This window comes from Harpia harpyja, chromosome 7 (assembly GCF_026419915.1).
Source record: "Harpia harpyja isolate bHarHar1 chromosome 7, bHarHar1 primary haplotype, whole genome shotgun sequence".
Taxonomy (NCBI): domain Eukaryota; kingdom Metazoa; phylum Chordata; class Aves; order Accipitriformes; family Accipitridae; genus Harpia; species Harpia harpyja.
In genome coordinates, this window is record NC_068946.1 from 52,780,622 (window position 1) to 52,806,483 (window position 25,862).

The window sequence follows — 25,862 nt, forward strand, 5'->3', positions numbered from 1 at the left end:
ATAGTAGTGTTTTATCGTGTGAAAACAGTCTGATACTAAACTCTTTTGCAGGGATGATCATTTGTCTCTGTGTCTAATGACACACCCTGAGCAGTCAGTCTCCTAAACCTACCGAGGGTATCCAGTGTAGTTCAGGTTTTGTAAAGAAATACAGTACTAATGCTCCAGGGAAATATAATTTAACTTTCATCCCTCTTTTGAAACGTCCTTCATTTTCTCCCTCCATTCCCAAAACCAAGTTAGTGTTCTCAAATCAGCCTAAATGACTTGAAAAATGACACTGCAGGCAGCAAAGCTGATGATTACAGGTACCGTTTCCATTCTAAACTGGACATTGCAGACATTGTTTTCTGTTGCTTTTCTTGGAGCACAGGATGCTCTGACAGGAATGATACACAAAATTACATATTTGATTCAATGCCTAAAAGCCACCCTGGGATCCATAACCTTGCTTAAAGATTTAAGAAAGACCTTTAGTCCACTTCTGAGAAGGTTCTTAGCTCAGAAAACTTTATCTTTCAACTTTACTTCTTAGCAGCTGTTATGTTTTTTTGCTGTCGTTTGTTTGACAGGATCCAGTTATAGGTTCCGATGTCTGTTTAAAGAAACAGGGAGGTTGTTGGCTTTAAAATTCCCTTACTGCTTGTGTGTTCAACATTTTCCCAGGCTTTTCTACATAGTTTGCCAAGTAAAGGGACTGACCTTTTGTAGCAAACACTTTTTCATTTCTAAATGCTCACTTTGATTTTTGTCCCATTTTATGCTCATTCCAAACTGTTTACAACCCACTAAAAATGACTGTGAATTATATGTTTGTGTAATGGATTCCTTTTGTGGTCGGAGTGGAATGTTTACTTTGAACAATTAGTTATCTTTGGGCAGATTATAGTGACCTGAAAAAAGAATGGCTAAAATTATTATAGTACCTTAACTATTTCCTTTTGTTATCTTCTCTGTTTGTCCAATGTATTATTTACTGGGTTGCGTTGCTCTGAGCCCCAGTGAACAAATCATGTTAAATAAGAGCAATGACAAAAAATCCCTGAGCGTAGGGCTCTTGGGTTGGGGGGCTGAGCTGCTGGGGTAGGAGCGGGTATGCTAGCGAGACTTCAGAAGTGACTATTAGGCACTTAGGGGCTGGCTGTGCAACGTTAAAAAGACGTGATTTTGAAAGAAATTTTAAGAGCTTGCTCTCTGAAAATCAGATTTCTCAAAGGTGTCCAAAGTTTGACACGCCAAAGCACCTGAAATCGAGACTCAGTTTGGCTTTAATGTTCGTAGCTGCGATTTGATTACGCATAATATCGTTGCAGAAACGCACACACACAAAGTCTCATACTGCAGAACATTCAGGGTTTGAGGAAGAAATTGTCTTTATGGGCAAAGATAAAGTACCTTATGGGATGTAATAAAGAAATACAGTCATCCTGATGAAGAGAAATGAAGATAAAAATGGTATTTTAAACTACCTCACCTCCCAAATGCCATGCTGCCCTGTGACAGAAGGTTGTGTCCCTTTCATCAGTTTTATCTCTTAATCTAAAAGCTAAAGTGCAGCTAAAAGCACTTTAAAACCTATTTATAAAAAAAAAAAAAAGAAAAAAAAAGAAAAGAAAGTGATATTTCATTACCTTCTAAATCATATACCGCTTAAAAGGTAGTCAGTATTCTGGTAGAAAGTTTACATAGAGGAGAGTTCACTTATCTCAAGGAGTTCAGCAAAGAGGAAATGAGTTTTAAAAATATAAAGTATTGTGAATATATTTATATAGCTAGGAAAAAGTGAGTTTTTAAAACAGTTTAATGCTATCTCATTTTCTAATGGAAGAAAACACTGCAGAAGAATTGAAAAAAAAAAATCCCAAACACCTCCTAAAGCTGATGACTCCCGTGCTGGGATCACTATATATGGTAGGGTGTAGTTAGTAGGTTATAGGAGCACGGTGAGGATGGCAGAAGACAGGAGGCCTGTGCAGCCAAGGTATGTATTAACAGCCACTATATACAACCTCTAGCAGTTTATATCCCTCTATATATTGTAATATTCCATATTATTAGATTTGTTTTCAGCGACTTGCTCCTCCAGGGTGTGTTTAGCTTAAGCAATTTTTTTTTTTTTTATGTATTTGGTTCTCAAAAATAATTCATTCCCATTCCTGAGGACCTGAAGAAGGCAGTCGGAAAGTACAGGGTAGTTTTGCCAGAGTATGCTCACCACCATCTTTGAGCTTCCATTAAATGTACAGTGTTCCTGGGCTACTTCCCAGCACGATTAGACCAAACCCATCAGCTGGTGGCATAAAGGATTTGTTCTGGCAAGGTTTCCTTGAGAAGAAGGGAAACCTCAGGAGACCGACCTATCCTGTGCAGTTTTATTTTTCTGTCTGAGTGCAGGATTATTCTCCAACAGCACTTGGCCCCCGAACAACCACTGAAATGTATTTTATTTGTGTTTTCTCTTTGTCATATCTTTTAGCATATTTCTACCCTCGGAGCAAGAAATTGTTCGCGAGTAGCAGTTTGTTTCCTACAAGCTCATTCACTGATTTTCAGTACTTATTTTCCTTTGGAAAGGTATTTTCCAAACTTTTTTTTCCTTCTCCCAGGCCTACACATGCTTCCTTGCTTACTCTGATATAATTTTACATACTGTTTCCAGTGGCTTTAGAATTCAGTACCCTGAAAGTACAGAGATCATATTGCTCCACCAAATGATCTGAGCTCCCAGTTCTGCTAATTTTGTACTGTTCATTCTTTCCCACTTTGGGATAATCTATTATGCTTGGATCCAGGCACGCACTAAAAGCTAATACTTCCATGAAGAATGTGCAATTTGTACTGTTTAGCTTGTGATGAGATTCCTGAAGTCTTTTATGATTCTATCTTGTTCCAAAGAGGCTTCTGCTCCCAACTTTTATATGCACTGAATTTAAAAAAAAAAAAAAGAAAAAAACAAAAAAAAGGAAACAAAACAAACTGATAGGAAAAAAGAATTGCACACACACAAAAATATCCAGCAGTTCAGCAGATAAAGCCTTTTTCCAGGGAATTCTAGTGGGCTGAAGAAAACTGTTTCTGAGGGCATTGAACTATGTTTACTTGAAAGTAGCCAACAAGCATAAACTGAAATGTACAGATGAATGCAATATAAAACAACAAAGTTCTGAGAAAAGCCCTTGCAAGTTTGTGATTTAAAATGTTTGGGGCTTTTTTTTTTTTTTAATTCTTCTTTTGAGTGGAAATTAAGGGTGGTTGAATTTAGTGCAAACATATTGGCAAGCTTTCCTCAACCATTTCTGTCTTCAGGCTCAGGCAATCCTGCTATAGCCACCTTTCTTAGAGTAAGAGCCAGTTAATAGCGTTGTGCAAGGTCCAAGTCAGAATTGGCTCTGAAGGGTATTCACTCTGGGGCCTCTGTGTCTGCTAGAAAGCCACATTCTGAGTTAGAAAAAATATCAAGAAGTGTCAACAGGAAACATCACGGAAGGGCATACAAGACAAATTAGAGAAAAGGAGACAACAGCAGGGAGAAAAAAAAAAAGAATAAAAGCCTTGCAATGACAATGCACAAACGAGAGAATAAATATATATTTAAAACATTTGAAAGCAGAGACCGTAAGCTAGTTAGAAGAAGAAAAAAACATTTAAAAGGCAGGCATTTGAACCAGTTGCTGTCTTTGTCATAGTTACCTGATACCTGTTTCATTGATTAATCTGTTCCAGAGAAATGTATCCATTTCTATGAAAAAAAGGGGGATTTGTATTTTAAGCCTTGCCAGTAACAACAAGCAGACACTCAGTGTGCACCAGAGTAACATTTACAATGCCTGGGCCAAATTCATGCCTTGTGTAATTTTATTGCTTTTACTGGAATTACACCAGAGATGAGTTTGGCCTTTTGCCTTTTTCTAGCATTGTATAATATATCTATTAGTGAACATGTAGAAAGAAACAGGGCATTTTGTCTTCAGAATTTTCCATAAAATCTTTTTCAATAGGCTTAATAAATAAAATAAACCACTTAACCTATGAAATAAAAAAGAATCAAACAACATTTTCTAGATATTAAAATAATGTTAATATACTTTGTAAATCAAGTAGTTGACATTTGTACACACTGAAACAAAAAGTCTAGAGAAATTTAAAGCCAGCTGACTGTCTTTGTTTCTTACTCTGTGCCAAAGAGAAAATGAAGGTCCTGACATACCCCCTGGTCAGAGTCAGATTCAGGGAAGCTCACACATGAGGGTATCCACCTCCTAGCCATGAAAAAGATAAAAAGATAGACACAAAAATCCTCTCTTTGCTTCCTGAATAAACCAAGGATGCGAGGCATTGTGCCCTACTACAGTACACATGCCACCACAGACAAGGAGCTGGCAGTATTTCCACTGCAAACCCCATTTAGTCAGACTTTACAGTTCAGCCATTAATAGAACACTTTGGGCTAACACTTGACAAAATGAGTCTTGGCCTAGAGGAGATGTTCACACACACACACACACAAAAAAAAGTTAAGTCCATTAAGTTCCTTTAGGGCGGAAAAAAAAAGAGGTAGTTGTAGTTTCAGACTCTTTCAACATCCCTGTTGCTTAAAAATAGTTATGGTTATTAAATAAAATTATGAAGGTATAATTCCACAATGTAGTCTAATTGCGTTTCCTGGGGGGGGGGGGGGGGAAGTTACTACAACTGCACTGTATTTTTTTCAAAAAAGTTTTACAGCAATAAAAGAAAAGAAATAAAAAAAACTTTTGCTGTCTGTATGCAACACTGTGGGGTCAGTTTAAAAAACCCTGTCTCCTTTTTTCTGCCTGCAATTCAAGAGAGCAAATAACTGCAGTTGTATTTTATTACTTCAATTATTTGCTGTAGCAGCTTGCGTTACATCAATGTTTTAACCATATAATATAGCAGTCTAATGGGATTGATACCTAAGTGAGAGAAACTACCAACAGAAAGCTTCAGGAGCAAGGCAGAGGGCAAAGTAAGAGAGTAGCTTAAAAAGGCGGCTTTATGTTAAGGCTTTCACTTCTTTAAGAGAAGATTTTTTAGCTCATTTTACTCCCCTGAATTTATGAAACCGATATTGTTAGCAATCTAGTAACTGAATTGTCCCTAAATTGGCTACTGCACGATAAACCCCCAAGGAATTAACAAGTCTTTTAAAGATCTCCAGTTGTATAGTCGCTTAGCAGACTGTTTTATTATAATCAGGATCCTCATGGATCATGGATGTAATTATATAGCAAACCAACTTCTTTTTGTCTTCATGCAGACAAACAATGTTCCCTGGTTTGGGAGGAATGACATATATGTAAATGAGAGCAAAATGTGGCCATTTTGTTTCATAACACAACAGAACCGTATCACTTGGATCCTGAGCAGCTCCAGCCAGCCTGATCCAGCTCTCTTTTCATAAGTCCTTCATGAACCTTTTTTTTTGGTGTTAGAGATGATGCGTTTCAAATAATTGAAATTCTTGGGAAACAGATATCGCTACTAGAAACAGCTTTCTCATTTTTGTTCTACTTTGTAATGGATATAGGTTATCTCTTTCTGTAATTCCTGCTTTACTGGTACCTCTGTCCACGAAAATAGGTGGATACTTCTCTTTAAGGGCCTGAATAGATCTATTTTGTGATCAACGGTTGTTCCTTACAGTTAAGGAAATGCTTCTGTGTTTCGTTGGATCAGGGCCTTAAGCTTTATATATTTGGATCAGAAATGTAAATAACCAGATTTTCTCTCGGGATTTAAAAACAAAGAACAAGAACTTGTTCATTTGCCCAGATTATGGGCCATTTACAGGTAATGCTGAGGCTCTTAAAATCACCACGGACCCCTCCAAACCAAGGGTAAGGTGACGGGTCTTCTCTGAGATGTCTTCACTCAGAAAATTTAAAGGCCTCAGAAGAGAGAAAGAGGCTTTTCCATGCCTCTTCCCCCCATCTTCCCAGGAAAAATTTCCCCCAATATTTCAAACTGTGTGTTTAGATTTGTCAGTCCTGAACCGACATGGTGTTACGTGACATAACACACCAAAGTAGCTGCCACCAAATGTCTTTCCTGTGCCAGCAGTAACCACACGATGGTGTTGGAGGTACCACAACTTTTTGTTTGCTTACAAATGAAATAATTTTGATGAGTGTATGGTATCAGTTAGCAAGTGTTGAGTTCTTCATGGTGATACTGCTCATGTTGACTTAAATGGAAAACGGATCAGCTCAGAAATCTTTAATAAGAAAAGTTTCTCAGTGTACTTGTAGTGATGCCCTGTGGAGCCACTAGAACTAAAAATCTGTCAGCATACTTGGTAGAAACTTTGTTTCATGGTTCTCTAACTCATATGATTGAGATTAAAGTGAACAAAATCTTGGCACATAGTTTGGCAGTCAAGAAGCATTCCTCTGTTTGTGTGTAGATGTGTGTGTGTGAGAGAGAGAGACACAGAGAGGGGGAAATTTAGCAGCCACTCATTTGGTGTGAAATTATCAGGTGTTACATATTTTTAATAAACCTTAGTAGAAAGATAAGATACATCCTCTTCTAACACAAACTGCTTTCACTTAGCCTGTAAACGGCCTTTGAACAGGCTGAGCATCTGCTCTAACCACTGAAAACAAAATCATTCAAATTCTCCAGCCCAGCTAAACTGTAAGCCAGACTTGAAACCAAACAGGACGGTGGAAGATGCTGGATGGGTGCTCTTTAGGCTGTCAGGTTTTCCTACCCTACCACTGAAACAGAGGAGCTCACAAATCACTTTATTTAATGCCCTGATCTATGACAGAGCTCTTTGCACAGGAGCACTTCTACCATCACTGAGCAAAGACACAAACTTTTAAGATACTTTGCAAACAGTCGTAATATACTGATGTTTGAAAAGTATCTGAATTTGCACACTAGAAATTGTTCGCAATGGTTTCTTTTATTATCTCTGTTTCAGCTGCATTTTTGTATTCTGATATGTCATACATTAAAAACAGAAAGAGCCCAGCTTACAGTAAAAGTTTGTGTTAGAAACTTTGCAACTGTCTTGGATGTCTCTATAGTAAATGTCATTAATAATTACCAGAATTTTCACCAAAGAAGGAAATTAGATATGGAAAACACTGTATGCCAACTTCGCCTTTCCAAGCCTCCAGAAATACCAGAGGGTCTGTGTGAACCCTAGTAAAAGGAATGAGATTGGACTTCCACTTTCCTTACATCATTCCTTGTCACAGTCAGCATTAAGATACAAAGATAACGATTCAAATCAAAATTCTTCCCATAGCTTCAAATTTTAAAATAATGATCTTGCATGAAAATATCAAATGATACTCATATTTATGCATTTGCTTCACCCAAAATTCAGCTGACAGATATCCAGTGCATTTTATTGCCAGCAACTAGGTTTTTTCTTATCAGAAGTCATTTTTCTGTATCATCTCTTGTATGCCTCAGTTATGTTTCAGTTACATTATTGATATTTCATTGTGGGTTTTTTTTTTTTTTTTGCATATTTCAGAGTAGAAAGCAATTTGTTCCATTTCAGACTATACTTAAGCAACCTCTTTTCAGGAGTTCCTGAGTAATTCATACACAAGTTCTGTGCTGTTTTAATGTAGTATACCATTGTATGCATGTCAAACCATAAAACGAAAACTACGGAGTTGCTTCTGTCAGAGTAATGAAGTATGCACTAGTCTCTTCAGTTTTGGTACTTATTACTCTTTGTAGCCCAGTTCAGGATTTTTATGGTTTCTGTAGATATCTGGAGGACATTTTTTGCTGAATGTTGCTTTGGTAATGGATCAGATTTTGCCCAAATTAAATGGAGGCAGAAAAAAAGCTTTTAAGTTACCTGAACCTGTTCGGGGACAGTAAATGTAGTGGGAATGGCAGGAAAATTAATATCTCTAACTGCAGAGTCCTGCAGCTAAGATAGCAAAAAAAAAAGTGGAAAAATATCTAAGCACGATAGCTTTGTGTCATATCAAAATTAATGTTTCCGTTTTTTCACATAGTACTGTTTAATGTCACTGTTTCATAACACTAAATACGACTGTTGCAAAACCAAGAAAATTTTGCTTACCTATTAGACTAGAGGTTTATCACACAAAAGAAGGTGTAAGAGCATTCATTGGAATCCCATGATTTTAATCATTATTGTGTCTTTAAATGTGCACAATGTGCACTGGGACAGATATTATTAAAGTAAAAGTTTTCTACGTATGTACATATACACACACACACCTTTGTATTATCACATTTATATGTTAGACAGATATGCAATGCTAAGAATTCCGTAAGCTGGTGTTAGATAGCCATATGTATACTTATCTTCCAAGAGACCCTCTGAGTTTTCCACACAGGCATGGACTGTAACACCCAAAGGTGTCTGATAGCGTGCCTTAGACTGCAGAATCTAATTTTTAAATGTTTTCTCCCCCACTTAAAGATAAAACGTAAATACAAAGATAGATGCCTACAATATGATATGAATAAGCAAAGCACATGAGAGCCCAAACTCCATTTTTAGAGCAGGATTCTGCACATTCCTTCTGTTAGAAATCCAGAACCGAGCTGGTCTAACTTCTAACTGTAAGAAACAGATCCAGCCTTCTGTGTTATGCAACAAAACAAGTACTATCAAGTGCCTCGCTGATATTTCTTTAACCGTTGTTGAACTGTAACGGTTAAACTCGGCGTTCGCATCCACTCCCCAGCAATGCACAAGAGCCGTAGGAAGTGCCCACAGGTAGGACCCACTCCTGAAAACGAGATAGATAACCTTGAGACAACTAAGCTTCAACAGAGCGTAGCTTCAGCCTATCAAGAAAAAAGTGGATCTGCTATAGAGAAGAGTATTGGGCCTATCTGGACTCCTCAACTACCTCTAAAAAGCCAAGGAATGATGCAAGAAGCAGTCCTGTGACTTTCTATTTCTATCCTAAATATCCCTATTCCATCCTAAATTTCCTCTCCCAGTCACTATCATTAAACAAAAAAAAATAAATCTCTTTGCCAAGCAAAGGCACTACAGTCCAGAAAATGCAAACTCCTTACCCATTTTGGCTGAAGATTATGTGTGCCCAAATGTACAGTTCTTCCACTTCCAACCGTTAAAAAGTCCAATAAGCGGCAGTACTAGTCAGGATGGGGAGGTGACATTACTGAGGTCTAATTTAATCTCTCACTATTGTGAAAGATGGGAACAGATTTGTCCCTACTGCGTACTAAATTCTCTTTAAAATCAGCACTGGGAGTCAGGGATGTTTGGAGAATTGGATCTGTCCCTTAGCTTTTAACCGCAGTTCCTATTGATGTCAGTGGACCTGACTGAAAGTCCTATATCGTCCTAAGAGGAGAGTTAGACCCCCCAAAGAGCAATTTCCCTTAGTGTTCTGATGTTGCTCAAAAAACACAGGCATGATGTTGGTGATGATGGATCCCCAAATGAAGCACAGTTTAACCAAAGTGGGAGGATTTAGCAAAATGCATAAATTTCTCATATGCTACTGTCTGTAACAGGCAGATCTTCAGCCAGTTTAGTGAGCATAAGTTACAGCTGGCTTTTGCTGGAATAGTTTATGCTCTTGACCCTCCTCAGTTGTATAGCCAATAGGGACTTGTCAGGCTACATGTGTTTTTAAACTTCTTTCAGCTAAATCAGAAATCCAAAAGCAAAATACAGCTCTCAGCAGTATCATGTGGAGTTGTGACACTCCCTGGAGGGCTCGGGGTCCATAAACCAATGAATGGATTACAATGAAGCATAAATGTAGTATTTTCATCCATGACAGATATAATCTTGAGCCTGTATTTTTCATGTTACTTAACTCTTTCAGAACTAATGTGTGACAGAAAACCTCTTACAATGCACATTGCAGTAAATACCAGCCAAGTATGCTTTATTGCTGAGCTCTACATGTTTCCAGAAGTTAACAGGCACAGCTGGGATATAAGAAATGGCAATGTTGTATATATTTCTTGAACATACAAAATACCTTGGCTCTCTTCTCTCCCACCCCCCACATTACATCCCCAGCTGTTCTGATCATGTCACACAGTGGATGAGTTTTTCCATCGTCAGCTTCTCCTAAAGTGATAACCTTTATTCAGGCTTTCATCCTCCCCAAAATACAGTCTTATCCATATTGTCATCACATTCAAATTAGACTATATCACAGCATATATTGTGTGGCACAGAATAACAGAAATGGCAGCTGATGGAAGGTGGTACGCTGCCTGTTGGTAGCTGTACCTAGCAGAAAATACTCAGTGCTAGTATTCAACATCTATTGATTTTCCTACAAATGACTCGATTCTCTCTACCTGAAATTCCCTTCTGTCAGTCACCATAGCGTCATACGGCCGCAACGCCAGACAGGTAAGAATTGGAAGCTGCACATCTCTAGAGACATGAAGCTGATTATATCCAAAGAGAGTTGCTGGTAGAAGGACCATTCAGCTTGTGAAGATTCCTAATACTCCTGAAAGAGCTTTTGGTCAAGCAGGAAAAAAAGTATGCTTGATAAAGTAGCAGAGAACCATAGAAATCTTATTTTATTTCAGATAAATTAAGCATTGATCAGAATGGACCTACTAATCCATACGTGAGAAGCAGTAACTGCAGCAAATGAAAGCAAATAGGAGTGGTGAAGGAGGTATTAAAAGAGAAAACAAACAAGCAAACAAAAAAGAAATAAACAGTCACAAAATTAAATACTAATGTGTTACAGAGAGAGAACGGCTATTTCCAAACATTTGGTAATTTCAGATATTATACTGTGTTGCATAAAGTAAGACAATGTTATTTCCTTTTAAACTGCCATTCCATTTAAACCAGCAAGCTGATGTGTGTACTTGAGGTCTGCATTTGGTAGGGATTTTTCCCCTTTAGCATAAACCTTGTTGATTTAAAAAGTGAACAAAGATGAATCAGGTGGTAAATGTATTCATGTAATCATTTTCATTAATAAGCCATTATAAATAATAGAGGGAAGGTTTTAAGTGTATAATTCTCTGTAGCACAATTGAGATTTTTCCACATCTTCAGCAGTAAGTTAATTAGAATCACCTGCATTTTCTTGGGCGGACACCAAATGGATTGCAAACAAAAACAGATTAAAATAGCTGTAGCTCATGGCATACAGATGACAAGATTCACAAAGAGGACAATCAGGCAATGAAAACCTCCTCTTTTTCAAACATTTTTAAAGGATATTCAGCTCTTGTGAGTCGCTGTAAAAAGACGTTTGTAAGTGTTTCGCTGAAAGACTAGAACGGCTTTGTTTCTGATCCCATGATGAGTGAAAGAAATGTTTAAGAAAGATCACTTTACAGAGAGATTCAGACTGAAATGTGATGACTGTGATTCAAGCCAAGCCAAAAATTACAGCTCAGAATTAAAGGGGATGGACGTGGCTTGGGAATCCATTTTCCCACATTCCTGAATCTCAATCATCCCAGCCAATGTTTAAAAGAAAATACAGTGGAAAGCAATGAGGTCACTTTGTTTAGCTGCAAGAAGTGGGACTATCAGAATGGCAAAAGTATATATTGGAGGTAACGGCAAAATTATAGTGAACATGCTGCATGTTCGATGGTTTCATTCAAAAAAACCAGCTTCAAAGCTTAGTTTTGTTTCTTGTTACAGGGAGCCTTCTGAGTAAGTCTTCTTGTTCCTGGGGCTTTTAAACCATAAACTTCTTGAATGTCAAAGACAGTGCAACACAATAGACGAGAAGACGAAGGCATAGCAAGCTTGATTTAGGCGTTAAACTGCAGCCCTGCATAGCAGTGAACTGTGTGCTAGTTTAAATTGCACTTGCTTTGTACTGTCGCTATTCTTATTTATTTGTATATAAATATCTAAGTGGAAATTCTACCATCAAGTGATATGAAACAGAATAAAGTATATCATCCATCATATTCACTTGTTACTTATTCTCAGTATGTAATGCTCATATTCGGTGTTGTAATTGCTTCCATTAAACAGTTTCTACAGGGTCTTGAAAACAATAAGATCTTAGTCAAGCTTTTCTCCGTTCATTGCATCTTGAAGTTATTACTGCAAGAAAAAATGAGATTCTCTTTTTATGTAGGAATGCCCCTCATCTTCTTGATATTATTGCAGTCAAACATAGAATTATTTCTTGTTAGCTAATTTCCTAAAGAGATTCACCAAACCTCATGTCAGACACCTCCTATAGAGTCATTTCTTAACTTGTTAAGAGCTAGCACAATTTCTCCTTTCCTTTCTCTCCCCCACTATCTCTGCCCTTACTAAATTCTGATGCAGTGTCTAATAATAGATTAAAGAAAATCTTGTTGATGCAACCTTGATTTCAGGCTTGTCTGTCACAGGTCCTGCAGCTGGGCAGTGCTGGTCGTGAGACCAGTACCTGCAAATCACGTGAAAAGTATCGATGGAGAGGACATCTCTCCATCTTCTCTTTAATACGAAGCAACGAAGCACATATTTTATGTCTCATTTTATTTGCTTCGATATCAAGTACAGTGCTCTGCTGGAGACCTTATTTGCAGCACATGAAGAGGTGCAATCTCTTCTCTGCTACTGTTTGATACTCCTCATTCTATAATTCAAGGAATCACATTAGTCCTCTCTGCTATAGCACTGAACTGAGAGATCACGTTCAGCTAATTATTTAAAATAAACCTCAAGTCCTTTGTAACCTATATGCAGAGTCTTGGATGTACCCAGTGTTTCTCTGTACAAAAACTTATTTTACCAGTCTGTGATCATTTAAGGTAGCAGTTCAGACCTTCTGTAGCTCTACCTGTCCTTATCATCGTTTAATATCTTCCTGATCTTTGTGTCATCTGCTTACTTTGCCAACAGAGATTTTTTTTTCTCACTGTCCACATCCTTAATGAAGGTATTAGATGGCACTGGACTGAGAGCTCCATTCTTGAGAGCTCTGCCAGTTACGACCTTGTTAACTGATATCTCCCATTAACTACCACATTTTGAGGTCTGTCATTGAGCCAGTTTTTAATCCATGTAATATATGCCCTGTTAATTCCATAAAATGCAAGTGCTTTAATCAAAATGTCATGTGGTACTAAGTCAAAAGCCTCATGAAAAGCCAAACATACTATTTCAACACCATTGCCTTTATCAACCAGACCTGTCAAAAATCCAATCCTATCAAAAAATGCAACAAGTTTGGTAGATAAGGCCCTGATTTTCACGAAACCATGCTGGTTGGGATTAATTATATTTTGCTATGAATTATTTGTTCATAGAGTCCTGAATTAATTATTTAAGTAGACTGTCTGGGACCGAGGTCAGTCTAGCCAGTCTCCAAGCGCATCCCTCTTACTGCTTTTACAATATTAGAATAATTCTTTTGCCGTTGTTTCCAGCCTTAGTCATTTCCAAGTATTTCTCTATATCTTATTGGCAAATGAGAGACACATGTATATCATGAGCACCAGTAAGTGAAAACTGATTCTTTTTTTTTTACAAAGTGATTATCTCTTTGTCCTTCAGCTTGACTTCCAATATCATCCACTGTTTTGACTCCTAAATCTGTTTATCCTCGTCTGTCTGGTAGAACTACCTAACGTGACATTTGTCTGGCACCCACTTCCATGGTTGCCGAGTACCTTGTCTGGACTGGGGATGGGACTTGTTTTCATATCAGATCTTAGCTGGGATGTTGTTTTGAGCCTCACATGCGTGATCCTTTGATGGGAGGAGTACAAGAAGTGGGTAGTTCTGACGATCAAAGCAGCAGTTTTGTTGCAGCAGAGTAGAGCAAATCCTGGTGCCAGCCTCCGGCCCCGCTCCGGGAGTTTTAGGGCATGCCTAACCCTACCCAACGCCACGCCAAAAAACAGGAGAGAGATGTCAGCAACACTGAAAAGCACGCTGAGTGCAGACAGTCTTACGTTTAAAAGGAGCTGGTGCGCGTTTCAACCCGAGCTGATCAAGCTGTGTACCAAGTTTGCTGGTTCAAGTATCTTCAGTTCATGCCACTTCTGCACCACACATTTTACATTCATGTGTCCACTGTTTGCTATTAATGCCTCCGTGTTCATTTTCTGTCTGTGGTGTAACTCAAATTTGTTTCGTCGTTCTCATCATTTTCACTTCTGATTTCCATGGCATCAGACAAAACCATTTTTTTTTGCTCCCACTTTCACCTGAAACTCCGGGTACCTTTTATAACCCTATCCGGACACAGTACTTTTAATGTCGCATTTTATTGTGTCAGGTTTACTCTTTGCTACTCTTCACAATTTTCCTTCTACTGGCATACAAATATTGATCCTTTTGTGAAATTTTATTTTTGTTGCACACTGTTTTGTGGTGGTTTTCTCATCAGACACATCGTCTTGACATTGGTGTATTTGCTGCATTCATGCATTTCGGCTTCTTTAAATGACTTCATGCCTCACTTTTGTGCCCTTAGTAAACTTTTAAAAAATTGTTTATAAATCAGATATTTATGGTAAGATGCATCTGAAAACAGGAGGAAAGAATTATAGTTTTAGGGAGAACATACCCTGATAATGACCTCTTAAATATTTGTAAAGATAGCCCTGGGCATCTAAGCCCACAAAATAGTTTATAATACAACAGCTTGATTACATAATGATACTTTAGTTTTAAAACGTATGATCTTTCTGTTTATGGGAAGGCATAATAGGCTCCTTTGAAATACAATATTTTTGCCCTGAACATAACTGATTTTAAATGAAAGGACTAACTAAAGAATGCCTTTCTTCAAGTTTGTACTTCACTTTGTTGTTCAATCCAGCACGATGGTTTCTTTTACAAAACTCCTACCAGGCCTGGGGACCACACCTATTTCAGGATACGTTAATTGTGAAAGCTTTGTGCGTTTCTACGCAGGAAGTTACCTAGTACCATTTAAAATAGTATGTTTCAAGTTCTAAATCTTGTTAAAAAACAGAGAGAGAAATTTCTGTATACCACCTCCCCCCTTCCCCCCGCACATAGAGAATTTCCTTTTATATTCATTTTGAAGAAATTGTCAAATACAGATTAAGCTTAGGCAGAATGCAATGTGATTTGGGAGAGGGATTTGTTCTATGCAACAGAAAAGAATTAATGAGAACATTTCATTCAAGGCGGTTCATAAAGCATCAGGGCTACCTCGACCAATATCAAAGTCTAATATTTTAAAAGGTATGTTTGGATAAATATATCACCTAAGCTCTAATTTTTTCCTGTGTTTTTTATGTTTCTCTGCAATACCTGATTCCAGCAGCTCAGACTGCTACTGCACCTGACACTGACCTGCATTCATGGTTGTTTCCATTTGGGCTAGAAGGAGGAGTGCAAGGAATGTTCTTAAATAAGTGTTCTAACATCTTCTAACATCTTCTGTGCAGTTATACAGAGTGAATATAACGTTCATTATTGTTCATGAATCTCAACCAAGTCTGAGTTCAGTTGCCTTTTAACTTTCTCATCAGGAGTATCTGTATAATTTTTTAAATGAAAAGAGTTAAAATTTGCCTATAGTTTGGCAGCTAAACTGATGTATTCTTGAATAAATCCTTTTCCTACATTTCTTATACCATTACAAAATTTAGGGTAGAAATACCGAAGTCATTATCATGCTTTTGGCTACCAGTTCTAATTGTGGGTCCATCCTGTTCTCAGGTTCCTCATTACAAGAAACAGAAACAGAGTTGGAGATTGAGATATAAAGCAAATAAAATATCTGTTCTCCTCTAGGGCAAAATCCAGTGATTCTTCCCTGATGCACCCCACTCCAAAACACAAGAAAGTCACCCTATAGTGAACAGTTGGACTTTATTACAATGAGTATTTTTTCTGAAACCTTCTTTACCACTATACTTAAACGCCAGCACCAGATAGGAAACTCTGCAAGGCTTTTGTTTCATCTTGTTCCCTAAGTATTTATAGCCTGCCGTGAAGAAACACTGACAGCAGTGCAGTGATGTTTTTATTCTTGATAGAGGTGCCCTTAAAAATGAATTTGCTTTGAAAATTGTTCATAGAATCAGGATATTAGAACTATAAAGACATATTTCTCTCTCTCTTTCTCTCTCTTTCTCTTTTGCGCCTAATTGGATTTCCAAAATAAGTTGTTAACAATCCAGCTAAGATAATGTGGTCATGAAAAGGATGTCCAAATCCACCAATTTGCATTGGTTTGGTTTGGCTTAACTTTCAAAGTTCTTGGAGCAGAAAGTTGATGGCACGTGAACACTATAATTGGCTTGATATTCTTGGATTTTTTTTTTTTTTATTTTTTTTCTCTCTGCCATATTGTATAGGGTCCAAATGAAATGCTAATCAGACCTCATTTCTGGACCAAAGTAAATTTATAACAAAAATAATGCACTTGTATGCTCCAGATCATTTTGCAAGATGTAATATCCACCAATTTACAACAGAGTTTGTCATTTTCACTCGATCTGGATAATTTATGCAGGTTCCAAATTGATGCTATTAATGCGAGACATAGCTATTTCACCCAAAGTGACATGTATTGCTTTCACTTCCATATATCCAAAAAGGTTAAGAACTGAATTGATTTAGATCCAAACAAGAGTTAACATTCTGTTTTGGGGCTTGTTTGTTTGTTTGTTTTATTTTTCCTCTTTACTTTCTGGTTTAGACTTCAATTTACATGATGCAATTCTTAATCTCTTACCGCAAGAGAGTCCCACATTCCTATGCTGGGAATTACTCTTGCTCTCTCACTCTCCCCTTACTAAAACAGAATGAGACTCTTCAGATTTAGGATAGAATTGCATTACTTAAACATTTCAGTAATTTCCATTTGCTCATATGTTATATATCCAGTAGATGGACAACTTCCAAGTGTTCTTGATTACCAAATCCTTTTTGATTTCTCTTAAATAATAAACTTTTTCTTTATCCCTCTGTAACCAAAGGGGATCTTCCTGAAATGAATCATCACTCTCAGTATTATGTTGCAGGACACCCACAGGTGCAGGGCAGAAAATTGTCTAATAAAAGACATAGCCAGTGTAAAATACAGAATTATTATTCATTTTTTAAACAGGTTATTTAATGTAAACCAAATCAGGATGTTCCTAGCAGGACAGGCGTAAAATAAGAACTGTATTTTGTAGAGAGAGAAAACAAACACGCAAACAAACAAAAGACTTTATTTGGTTTCAGTCTGCATAAAAAGGAAATCTTTTAAAATGTTTCAAGATCAGTGAGGTATACCTCCAAGCAGTTGAGTCCACTGGCTGTGGTACTCATCTGCCAAGGCACGATGCAAGTATCTTTGAAATAAGGACTTGAACCTCAGCTCCTTCCCATTTAAGTGTCATTACAACTGAATTTCTGGGCTTTTGGGCTTGTTTTCACTCTTTCCTATAGTTTCAGTTTTTCCTTTTTCCCCACTCTGAAAAGGAAAAAAAAAAATCCCCCTAGATACAATGTCAGGAAAAATTTCCTGAGAATTTTTGGGTTTTGACAAATTAGCATTTTCCAAGAGAATGGCTTTCTCTGAAATTGCTTGCCAAAAGCTAATTAAAACTTGTGTGCCAAGTGATGAGTAGCCTTAAAAAAACCTGTTCTGTATAGATTCTCTTAGCTTCTTATGGACTTGCAAGTTTTAAACGTGAATTGACAATGTACATTTTAGTGTTTTCAAATTTTAAGCATGCAGATTCGGTCGTTGTTGCACAATAGCTAATTCTCCCGGGAAAGGAGAGCAGTTCCCATGTGCTTTGAAACGCTACAGCTATGCAACCGGGGCTGGAAGTGCTATTTTAAACAGTCATATCAGCAGAGCTTGCTGTAGGAGATAATATGTCACAAAAGGGAGTATGACATCTAGTTTCACCTAGAAGATAAACCTTGAGTAGATATGCAGGGAGAAACAAGACTGTCAGGTTGTCCTTGAAAAGAATGGCCTATATTAATGAAGAAATGTACTCCAGGGCATATGCTATTTGGGATATTTAATTTCATCTTCAAACTTGTCTGATCTGCTATGAAGAATATAGTAGAAAAACGGTAGTTGTGTGTAGTCTCACGCATGTCATGATTTCAGAGTGGGCATCTCACTGCTTTATTTTCAGAAAGGTCACAGCCTCAGAAATTCATGTCTGAAAAACCCAAGCCCCAGACTGAGAAGTTTCCCCAGCACTATTAATATAAACTCCCCACATTTAAGCAGGGCTAGCGTAGCATCGTGCGTATCCCAAACAGCCCTTCTCTACGAGCAGGAGAGCTAATTCACTCTTCCTTTCCCGTCACACTCAAACACCCTTGCGGAACCGTATTCTGCTGACAGAATTACAAGATAATTATAGTTAGGTGTTTTGTATTCACTTAAGTTAATCTACCAGTTTTATTTTTCATTGTTGTTTTAATCAGGCAGGAGGCACTTCAGTTGTTGTCAGGTGGATTATTTTTCAGTCGTTCACTACACCGCTCTTCTTCATACTTGTTAGGGCGCTTCTGGCTTCCTGACAGACATACAAAGAAAAATACTTATATGATCTAAAATGAAATATGTGTTTCTCTTTCAGGTCTAGATGTTGATGGAATATACAGAGTTAGCGGCAATCTGGCAACAATACAGAAGTTACGATTTGTTGTCAATCAGGGTAAGTGATTCCTCCACCCTGGTAATGTTTTGTTTAGTACTTAACTGTCTCAGATGACAGTATTTCAGAATCTGCTATACATTAGTGGCATAGAATGATGAGCCGCGTTTTGGAAAAGAGAGAAAAGGGAAGGTAGAAAGATATTACACAGAGGGAAATGTCAGCTAGGAGAGAGGAAAACCAGCAGAGTAAGCAGAGGAAAATAGTAGTTAAACAGAAGATAAGAAACAAACAAAAAAAACCCAAAGAAACAAACAAACAAAAAAAAACAAGAAAAAGAAAAAAGGAGGAAACGGATACATGAAATAAGGTGGCAAAAAACAAGGCATATGTAGAAACCAAAGAATCAAAGTGAGGAAAAAAAAAAGATTAAGAGGAAAAATAGCAGATTGTTTGGATGTTGAAAGTTAAACAAAACCAAAAGTAGAACAGGGATCCAAAGGAAACCAGAAAAAGAGAAAAAGATGCTGAAAAGAATTGAAAAGGAAATACTAAAAGTAAAGTACTGGCTCTGTCAAAGTCAGTGGAAGATTTACCACTGATTTTGAAAAGCCAAAGATTTGACCCCGGGAAATGAGAAGAGGAAAGATGAATATTTTGGGGACCTGAGATCCAGAATTAGAACCAACCTGTACATATTTACTGAACATATTTCCACAGATTCCACATATAATGAACATATTGCCACAAATACAAAAGAAGATTCTTCAGAGATGTGGCCTAAATGAATCTAACATTGATCAATAGATACTGTTACAAGTGTGGAAGCTGATATTGGTAGCTAATTAGGACAAATGACAAATACATTCACCTCTCTGAACAGTTTACTACTCTTGGCAAAGACTAAATATCCCCACATTTAATAGCTTAGCAAATATCATCGATGATAGTGAACCTCCTGATATTACTTAACGAGAAAATAAAATTAAGCTTCTCAGAAATTAGGGAAGATTCCCAAATCTTAAATTGCATTAAAGACTTTAGACACTTTCGAATTAATCAAGTATAAATGTGAAGCTGCTGCAACATTTTCTCCTACTTTTTATTAGCTCTTTTAAAGTTACCTAGAGACTATTGCCAGAACTGCTAAATATTGTGTATTTTACATGGTTTCTTGGAGATGACAGCTGTTGGAGAACAACTTCTTCAATTAGTTTTGTACTATACATAAACTAAGACTTTTGACTCAAAAAATTCTCATGAAATTGAGAGATAATGAGAGATGTAAAAATATTCCCACCTTCAAGCCTCCACTTATGTCTCTAGAGAAGGTTTCAGGGAAGCAGTAGAGGTTTGCTGCCTCCTCAGCGGCTCCAGACCAGTCTTGTCTTCAGCTGAAACTGGAGGGTGAACTCTGGTTTACGAGGAATCAGTATTTATGCCAGTAAATTCAGTGAGACTGAATAAATTGTCAGCCTCATGGTTTTGACTCATTACTTGGGTTCCCTTAGACTTATAGTTGTTGGGTATTTGTGTGTCGATAATGTAGTCTGCCTTGGCTTTCAAATGACCGTACACTGTATGTTGGTTGGAGACAGAGAGGCAAAATCAGGATTTTCTATCCTTCTTCACCGCCTAGGATCTTTGCTCAGGAAAAAATGTGCCATAAAAGTAATGGTCCTGTCTATCATGTCTCGTGGCATCCAAAGGTTAACGTACTTGAGGTTAACATTACTGCTCAAGTTTTCACCTAAAACAGATGGGCTGATACTGTAAAGCTAGACAAAAGTCTAAGCTGGCTTTTTGCAGCACAGAGGTACCAGGCACCTTTTTCTTCTGGTTTATACTACTGTGAAAAATGAATATATGTAGGTGAAGTTCCTACTACATTAAAGCCACTCTGACACTGGCTACTTGGGGCACATGCAAGAAATCTGCCTATTGAGAGACCAAAGAAAATTCCAAGAAAACTAGTGCCCCTGCAAAACTATGTTATCATCTTATCAGTTGTGATAATTACTGTTTCTTATGTCTTAGTCTTTATTGATACATCTAGGGCACTCCTGCATTTTACATCATAACGAAACAGATTTTCAATGGGAAGTGATATTATCTATCTGAGCCCCCCTTACACGTCCTTTAAAATCTCAGCTATAAAAATATTTAGCCAGGTCTGTACTTAGCCTTTCCTCAGGTACATGCATGCAGAAATGCTGAAGTTCATCTCCTGTAAACCCTAATGCCACTTTGCAGTCCTCAAGGGTGACACCAACGTGAGGGGAAATGGGAGAGTTTAGCATTTCAGTCCCCAAAGAATAATCCAGTAATTTTAAATCAGAACATTCAAGAAGTACAAGACACAAAAATTGGCTTTAAGAGAGCAGGCTGCTGTTGTCAATTGTTTAAATAACATCCTTTCTCTGTGCTAGGTAGGAATGTGCAAGCAGGAAACAGCCCATCGAGTCACAGTGTACCTGCAAAAACACCGTGGGGAGATATGGGGACCAGGATTTATTTAACGTCTGCTTGGGAGGGCAATAGCGGTCTCCACCCGATGTCCCCGAGAGCCCGGTGTCCCCTGTCAATTAGATGCTGAGGACAGCAGCAGTTTTAGACTTTTTCATGAAGTCACAAAAGTTACTAGGAAAACCAGTATGTGCTCCCACCCTCCTTATTTACCAGTTCTCTAAAGCTCTGCAGTGGGATGATGTTTAATAATGCACTCTCCACGCATCACTTTCACTTGGTAATTATTGTGACCACCCCAGCTCAATCCCTGTACCTTCATTTTTCTGTAGTTTCTGTAACAGTGGGAAAGCAGTATTTATATATATGATTCCCCCATAGAGATATTTTTTTTTATTTTAGTTAAAGTTTAATTTAATTATAAATGCAAACAAATGTTCTGAAAAAGCCTATTTACATTGCAGAGATTGACTGTGCAATCAGTTCTTATACAGGCCAAATACTTAATGGGCTCTTTCTGCTTGCTTTGCCATTGTGTTACACCTACATTTATAGGCTATAAATAATATGTATCACATCGAAATGTAAAGATCATAGAAGACACTCTAGGCTGGCTGCCATATCAAAGTATTTTTTATTAGAATAATCATTAATTAGAATATAGCAAAGCTTTATTTGGCTCCTTTTCCTATACTGTTAATGTCATCTGCAGCATCAAAAATGAAATAAGAGAGAACTGGTAAATATGAAAGGAAAACAAACTAACAGTTGACAGCTTTATCATGAAAGAAGAAATAAGAACAGTAAAAATTTAAAAAGACCTTTGAAATTCTAGATTTTGGGGGAGGAAGATGGGTTTACAATAAAAAAACCATGCCTTATATCTTTTTAAATTCTCTGAATATACTTTGTGTTTCATTCTCATTTCTTGAGGTAGGCAGCTCCTGAAGAGGGCTTTGACCTTGCCAACACGAGCATCAGCAGAACAAACTACCTTATTTACTTTATCCCTTTCACAGAGTTTTCTTTTTTTATAAAAGTCTATTGGTATCACACCTTTTTTGCTTCTGTGCAACAGGATTATCTTTTATCTATGATTTATTTTCCCATTAAGAGCTGAAAAGATCAGTTGATCATAAGAAGACCAGGCTATAACATCTCTCAGCACTTTCGAAACTCTAAGTCATCGTTTTTCAAATCACTGAATCAAGGCAGTAGAAGCTGTTTGGACCAATACTGACATCAGGAAATTCGTACTTTTCTTAGTCTACAAGCGCTAAAAGAATTTTAGGTTTAGAAACTAAGCTAACCAGTCATTCAACACTTCTGGCTGTTAACCTATGGCAAAGGTTTCTACAATAGCTGGAGACATTAGACAGAAATATCCATTCTTCATATGATTTCCATTTTACTGGTTAAGTTTTATAGTTGCAATCTTAAAAAAGAAAAAAAAAAGAAATTTTGGTACTTGGCAATTCTTCATGGATTTTATGAAAAATCTGGGGGACTTTTGCTGATTTTAAGCGAGGTCCAGTAAATTAAACCCCTTACACATATTCATAAGGATATTCTTTTAATTCACACCTATAGGAAAAAGGATAAGGTACTGTAAATGGGTCTGTTAAGCCATGTCAGGTGTGCTGGCACTTCCAGGGTATGAGGATGCTACTGAAAAGATCAATTGTTTTGGCCCAAAGCCCCTGGGGGGGGGCTGACATGGGCCAGGGGTGGGGGAGCCCCAGGTGGGGCTGCTCAGGGCCATTAAGGCACCACTATATGAAAGTGGGGACAGGTAGGAGATGTTTTTCAAAAGCAAGCTTCTGACTTTATAAAAAAATGCCAACAGTGAGGCAAAAAGCGCATGAGAGAGAAAAAACAAAAAAAAAAAAGGGAAGACTCGTCATCCATGAAGGCGTTAGTTTATAAGCAAGAGTGAGAATTTGTGGTGCGCTCTCTGCTCCGGTTGAACCTGTTATGTCGATACACACCGTGATATAATGGGGTAAGGACCTTCTTTGTGCTAAACCCTACGTACAAGTTCCCTGTCGTGCTCGCGCACGCCTGTCCCAGCAATTCTCAATTTCCCTCTGTGCTTGAAGACTAGAGATACCTGGGTGAGGAGGTAGAAGCTTATTTCTTTATGCCTCCTGTGCTAATCTGCTGGGTAGCTGGAAAGGCATTCAATTTCTACAACTGTCAAACAAGCAATTTTTATGAGTACTAAATTAACTGAAAAAAATGGAGCTATAAAGGGTTCATAACACATTGCTGAAACACTAGGATTCCATCCTAATGCATATATGTTCAGGGAAACTAACCACAGAAATACAAATTTCAATACTTATTGGTTCATTCAGTAAGTGTTGGTTCATACATAATACAAGAGAGTTCCTAATTGTCTTTATATCCAATGCTTTGTTTGCAAAATGCTTGGTATTTGCTGTACAGATGACCTTTGCATCCCGTTATTTCACTTGGAATACCTTGTGCATTAACTGCGAAACACCACGTACCGTCCAAAGGTCAATTACCGTGTTTTTACGGCTTGGTTACTATACTTATGTACTGGGAGGGGAAGGGGGGTAATATTAATTTTTACAGAGGCTAAATATTATGTTATTGCAGAGAGGTACATTTCTTACAGAACATGGGAAAGGACAGCCAAAGATACATGAATTGGTAACTACATTGGGGAAAAAGGTGAATTTAATCTTAACCTGACGTTACCTCGGGTTAACAAAAACCATTTTGGCAAAAAGAATTGAAATATTTCTGTTGTTTCTTCTATAAGAAATACTGGAATATAATTCGGTTTAAGAAAAATTAAAAGTAAAATTTAAACTACAAATACATGAACTGATTGTGAATATTTATTAACTAAATAATTTAATAATAAAGAAAATGCCTACTTGATTAATTGTTACAGAGTAAAAATTACAATAAAACTGTCTTGATCAGTGCTTTGCAGAAGCACCATTACTGTCTGTGCAGTTGTTTAACAAGGATTTAATTGGAAAGATAAGTGAATGCACATTTAAAAGTATTGTTAATTTGCTTTATAATCACCCCATCCTTCACAGTATTGACAGCACCAGGCACAAACCCCTTTCTCTTTTACAAGTATTATTTTCCATATGTGCACAATAAATTCTGAAGCAGTAATTGGAAATTTTATGGATTTCAACATACCTAGTGTTTTGAGTTTATAGGTGCCATATCCCTTCTCTAAAGGTAGCTCATAGGTGGCATTTTAAGTAAAATCATTGCCTTTTTATTACCCATGGGCTGTTTTGGAGGTTGTGGTGTGGTAGGGGTTTTTTTGTTTGTTTGTTGGTTTTGTTTTGGTTTTTTTCTTTCCTAAGGAATACTTAATTCCTATTTACTTTTCCTTTCCATTCAAAATATCAACCAAATCCTCATTGCAACATTATTTTTGATTTAATAAACAACAGCCGTCAAACCCAGTAATCTTCAATATGTTTATATTCCATCTGTACTTATATTTATTGTTCTAAAATGGCTTGGATTAATCTAATTGACAAGTAAGAGCCCAGACCATATGAGCAGCTAAGGATGATACCTTTAACCAGCAGGATTCTTCAACTGTACTGACATGTTCTTTATCAATGAACTATGAGAGAAAAGGAACAAATCTTGGGATTATTTTTTTTTTTTTTTTTAATATTACTGATTATATGAGCTTGCTGGGACCATATGTCTGAGCCTCAGCTATCAGGAACCAGAGTGGTTTCCCGGCTGGCTCTGCCTCGGCGGGCAGAGCCCGTGGAGCAGACACAAGACTGAAGCTGCCTTTGAAATGAAGCTGTCGGGTCAACGCAAATGGGCTGGGTGGTTTTGAAGCAAGCATTTAGAAGGAAAAAAAGAGGGGTGAGGAAAAAAGGGAGGAGGGAACTGGGGCGGGGGGGAAGAAAAAAAAAAGAAAGAGAAGCAGCTCCTTTTCACAGCTTTATTTCTTTAAAATAAGAAAAAATGAGAGAAAAAAAAAAAAAAACCAAACCCAACAAACCTCCCCATTCAAAAATACCGGAGTGTTTCCATTGACCCAGTATATCCATTTCAAAGGCAACCAGCAGCTCCGCTCCTGCCGTTAACAAAGGCTCTGTGGGCAGAGAAGAGCAGGTCCTCCGTCAGCTGCCAACTTCCAGAGAGCAGCTACAAACATGAAGGTCCAACAGGATCGTCATGGGTTTTATTTTAAAATTGCACCAAGGAACACTGGCAAAAGAGGAAAAAAAAAAAAGGGGGGGGGGGATTGGTTCTGTCTTGCAGTCACTTTCCTTTTTGTTTGTGGGTCCTTAATTTCTTGTGCACATGCATTAGTGAGATTTCCTATTGTATCCTGCCACCTCATACATTTTTTAGACATTTTAGGAGGTTATTGATTGTATTTTTCAAGCATACCTGAGTATGCTTAGAAACACGTGAACGTTCTAACCTTAGAGCCACCCTCCAGCCTTGGTGACGTTCTCCGTGTGATCAAGTATGGCCCAGACAGCAAAGCCTTCCTCGCTTCTGCCAGCAGTTATTCATGTAACCAGTCCCGCTGAGAAACCAGTGAGAGTGGTCCAAAGTTCACGTTGGAAATATCAGGCTCAAACTGGGTTACTTGCTAGCTGAGAACCAAAATGTCTTGAAAGCCTTGAGTCAAAAATAGTTTTTTCTTTCTTTTTCACACTTCCCAGGCAAGCACAGAAAATAAAATGGACTGAAGCAATTTTCAGAAATAATTATAAAACAGCTTGTTTCTGGGTTAAGACCTGCATATGCCAAGCTGTAGCCAAGAATTTAATATTTTTTTTTTCCAAGCTTTAAAACTCTGACAA

General features: G+C 37.6%; 1 protein-coding gene across 3 annotated transcripts in view; it reads left to right on the forward strand.

Moving 5' to 3' along the window:
- The window catches only part of ARHGAP15 (Rho GTPase activating protein 15), a 331,196-nt gene that overhangs the window by 205,677 nt on the left and 99,657 nt on the right, over positions 1 to 25,862 (forward strand). For all 3 annotated transcript variants that reach the window (XM_052792286.1, XM_052792285.1, XM_052792287.1), the window contains one exon: positions 18,535 to 18,612. In XM_052792286.1, coding sequence (XP_052648246.1) covers positions 18,535 to 18,612 — 78 coding nt within the window. The remainder of the gene's footprint in view (positions 1 to 18,534; positions 18,613 to 25,862) is intronic.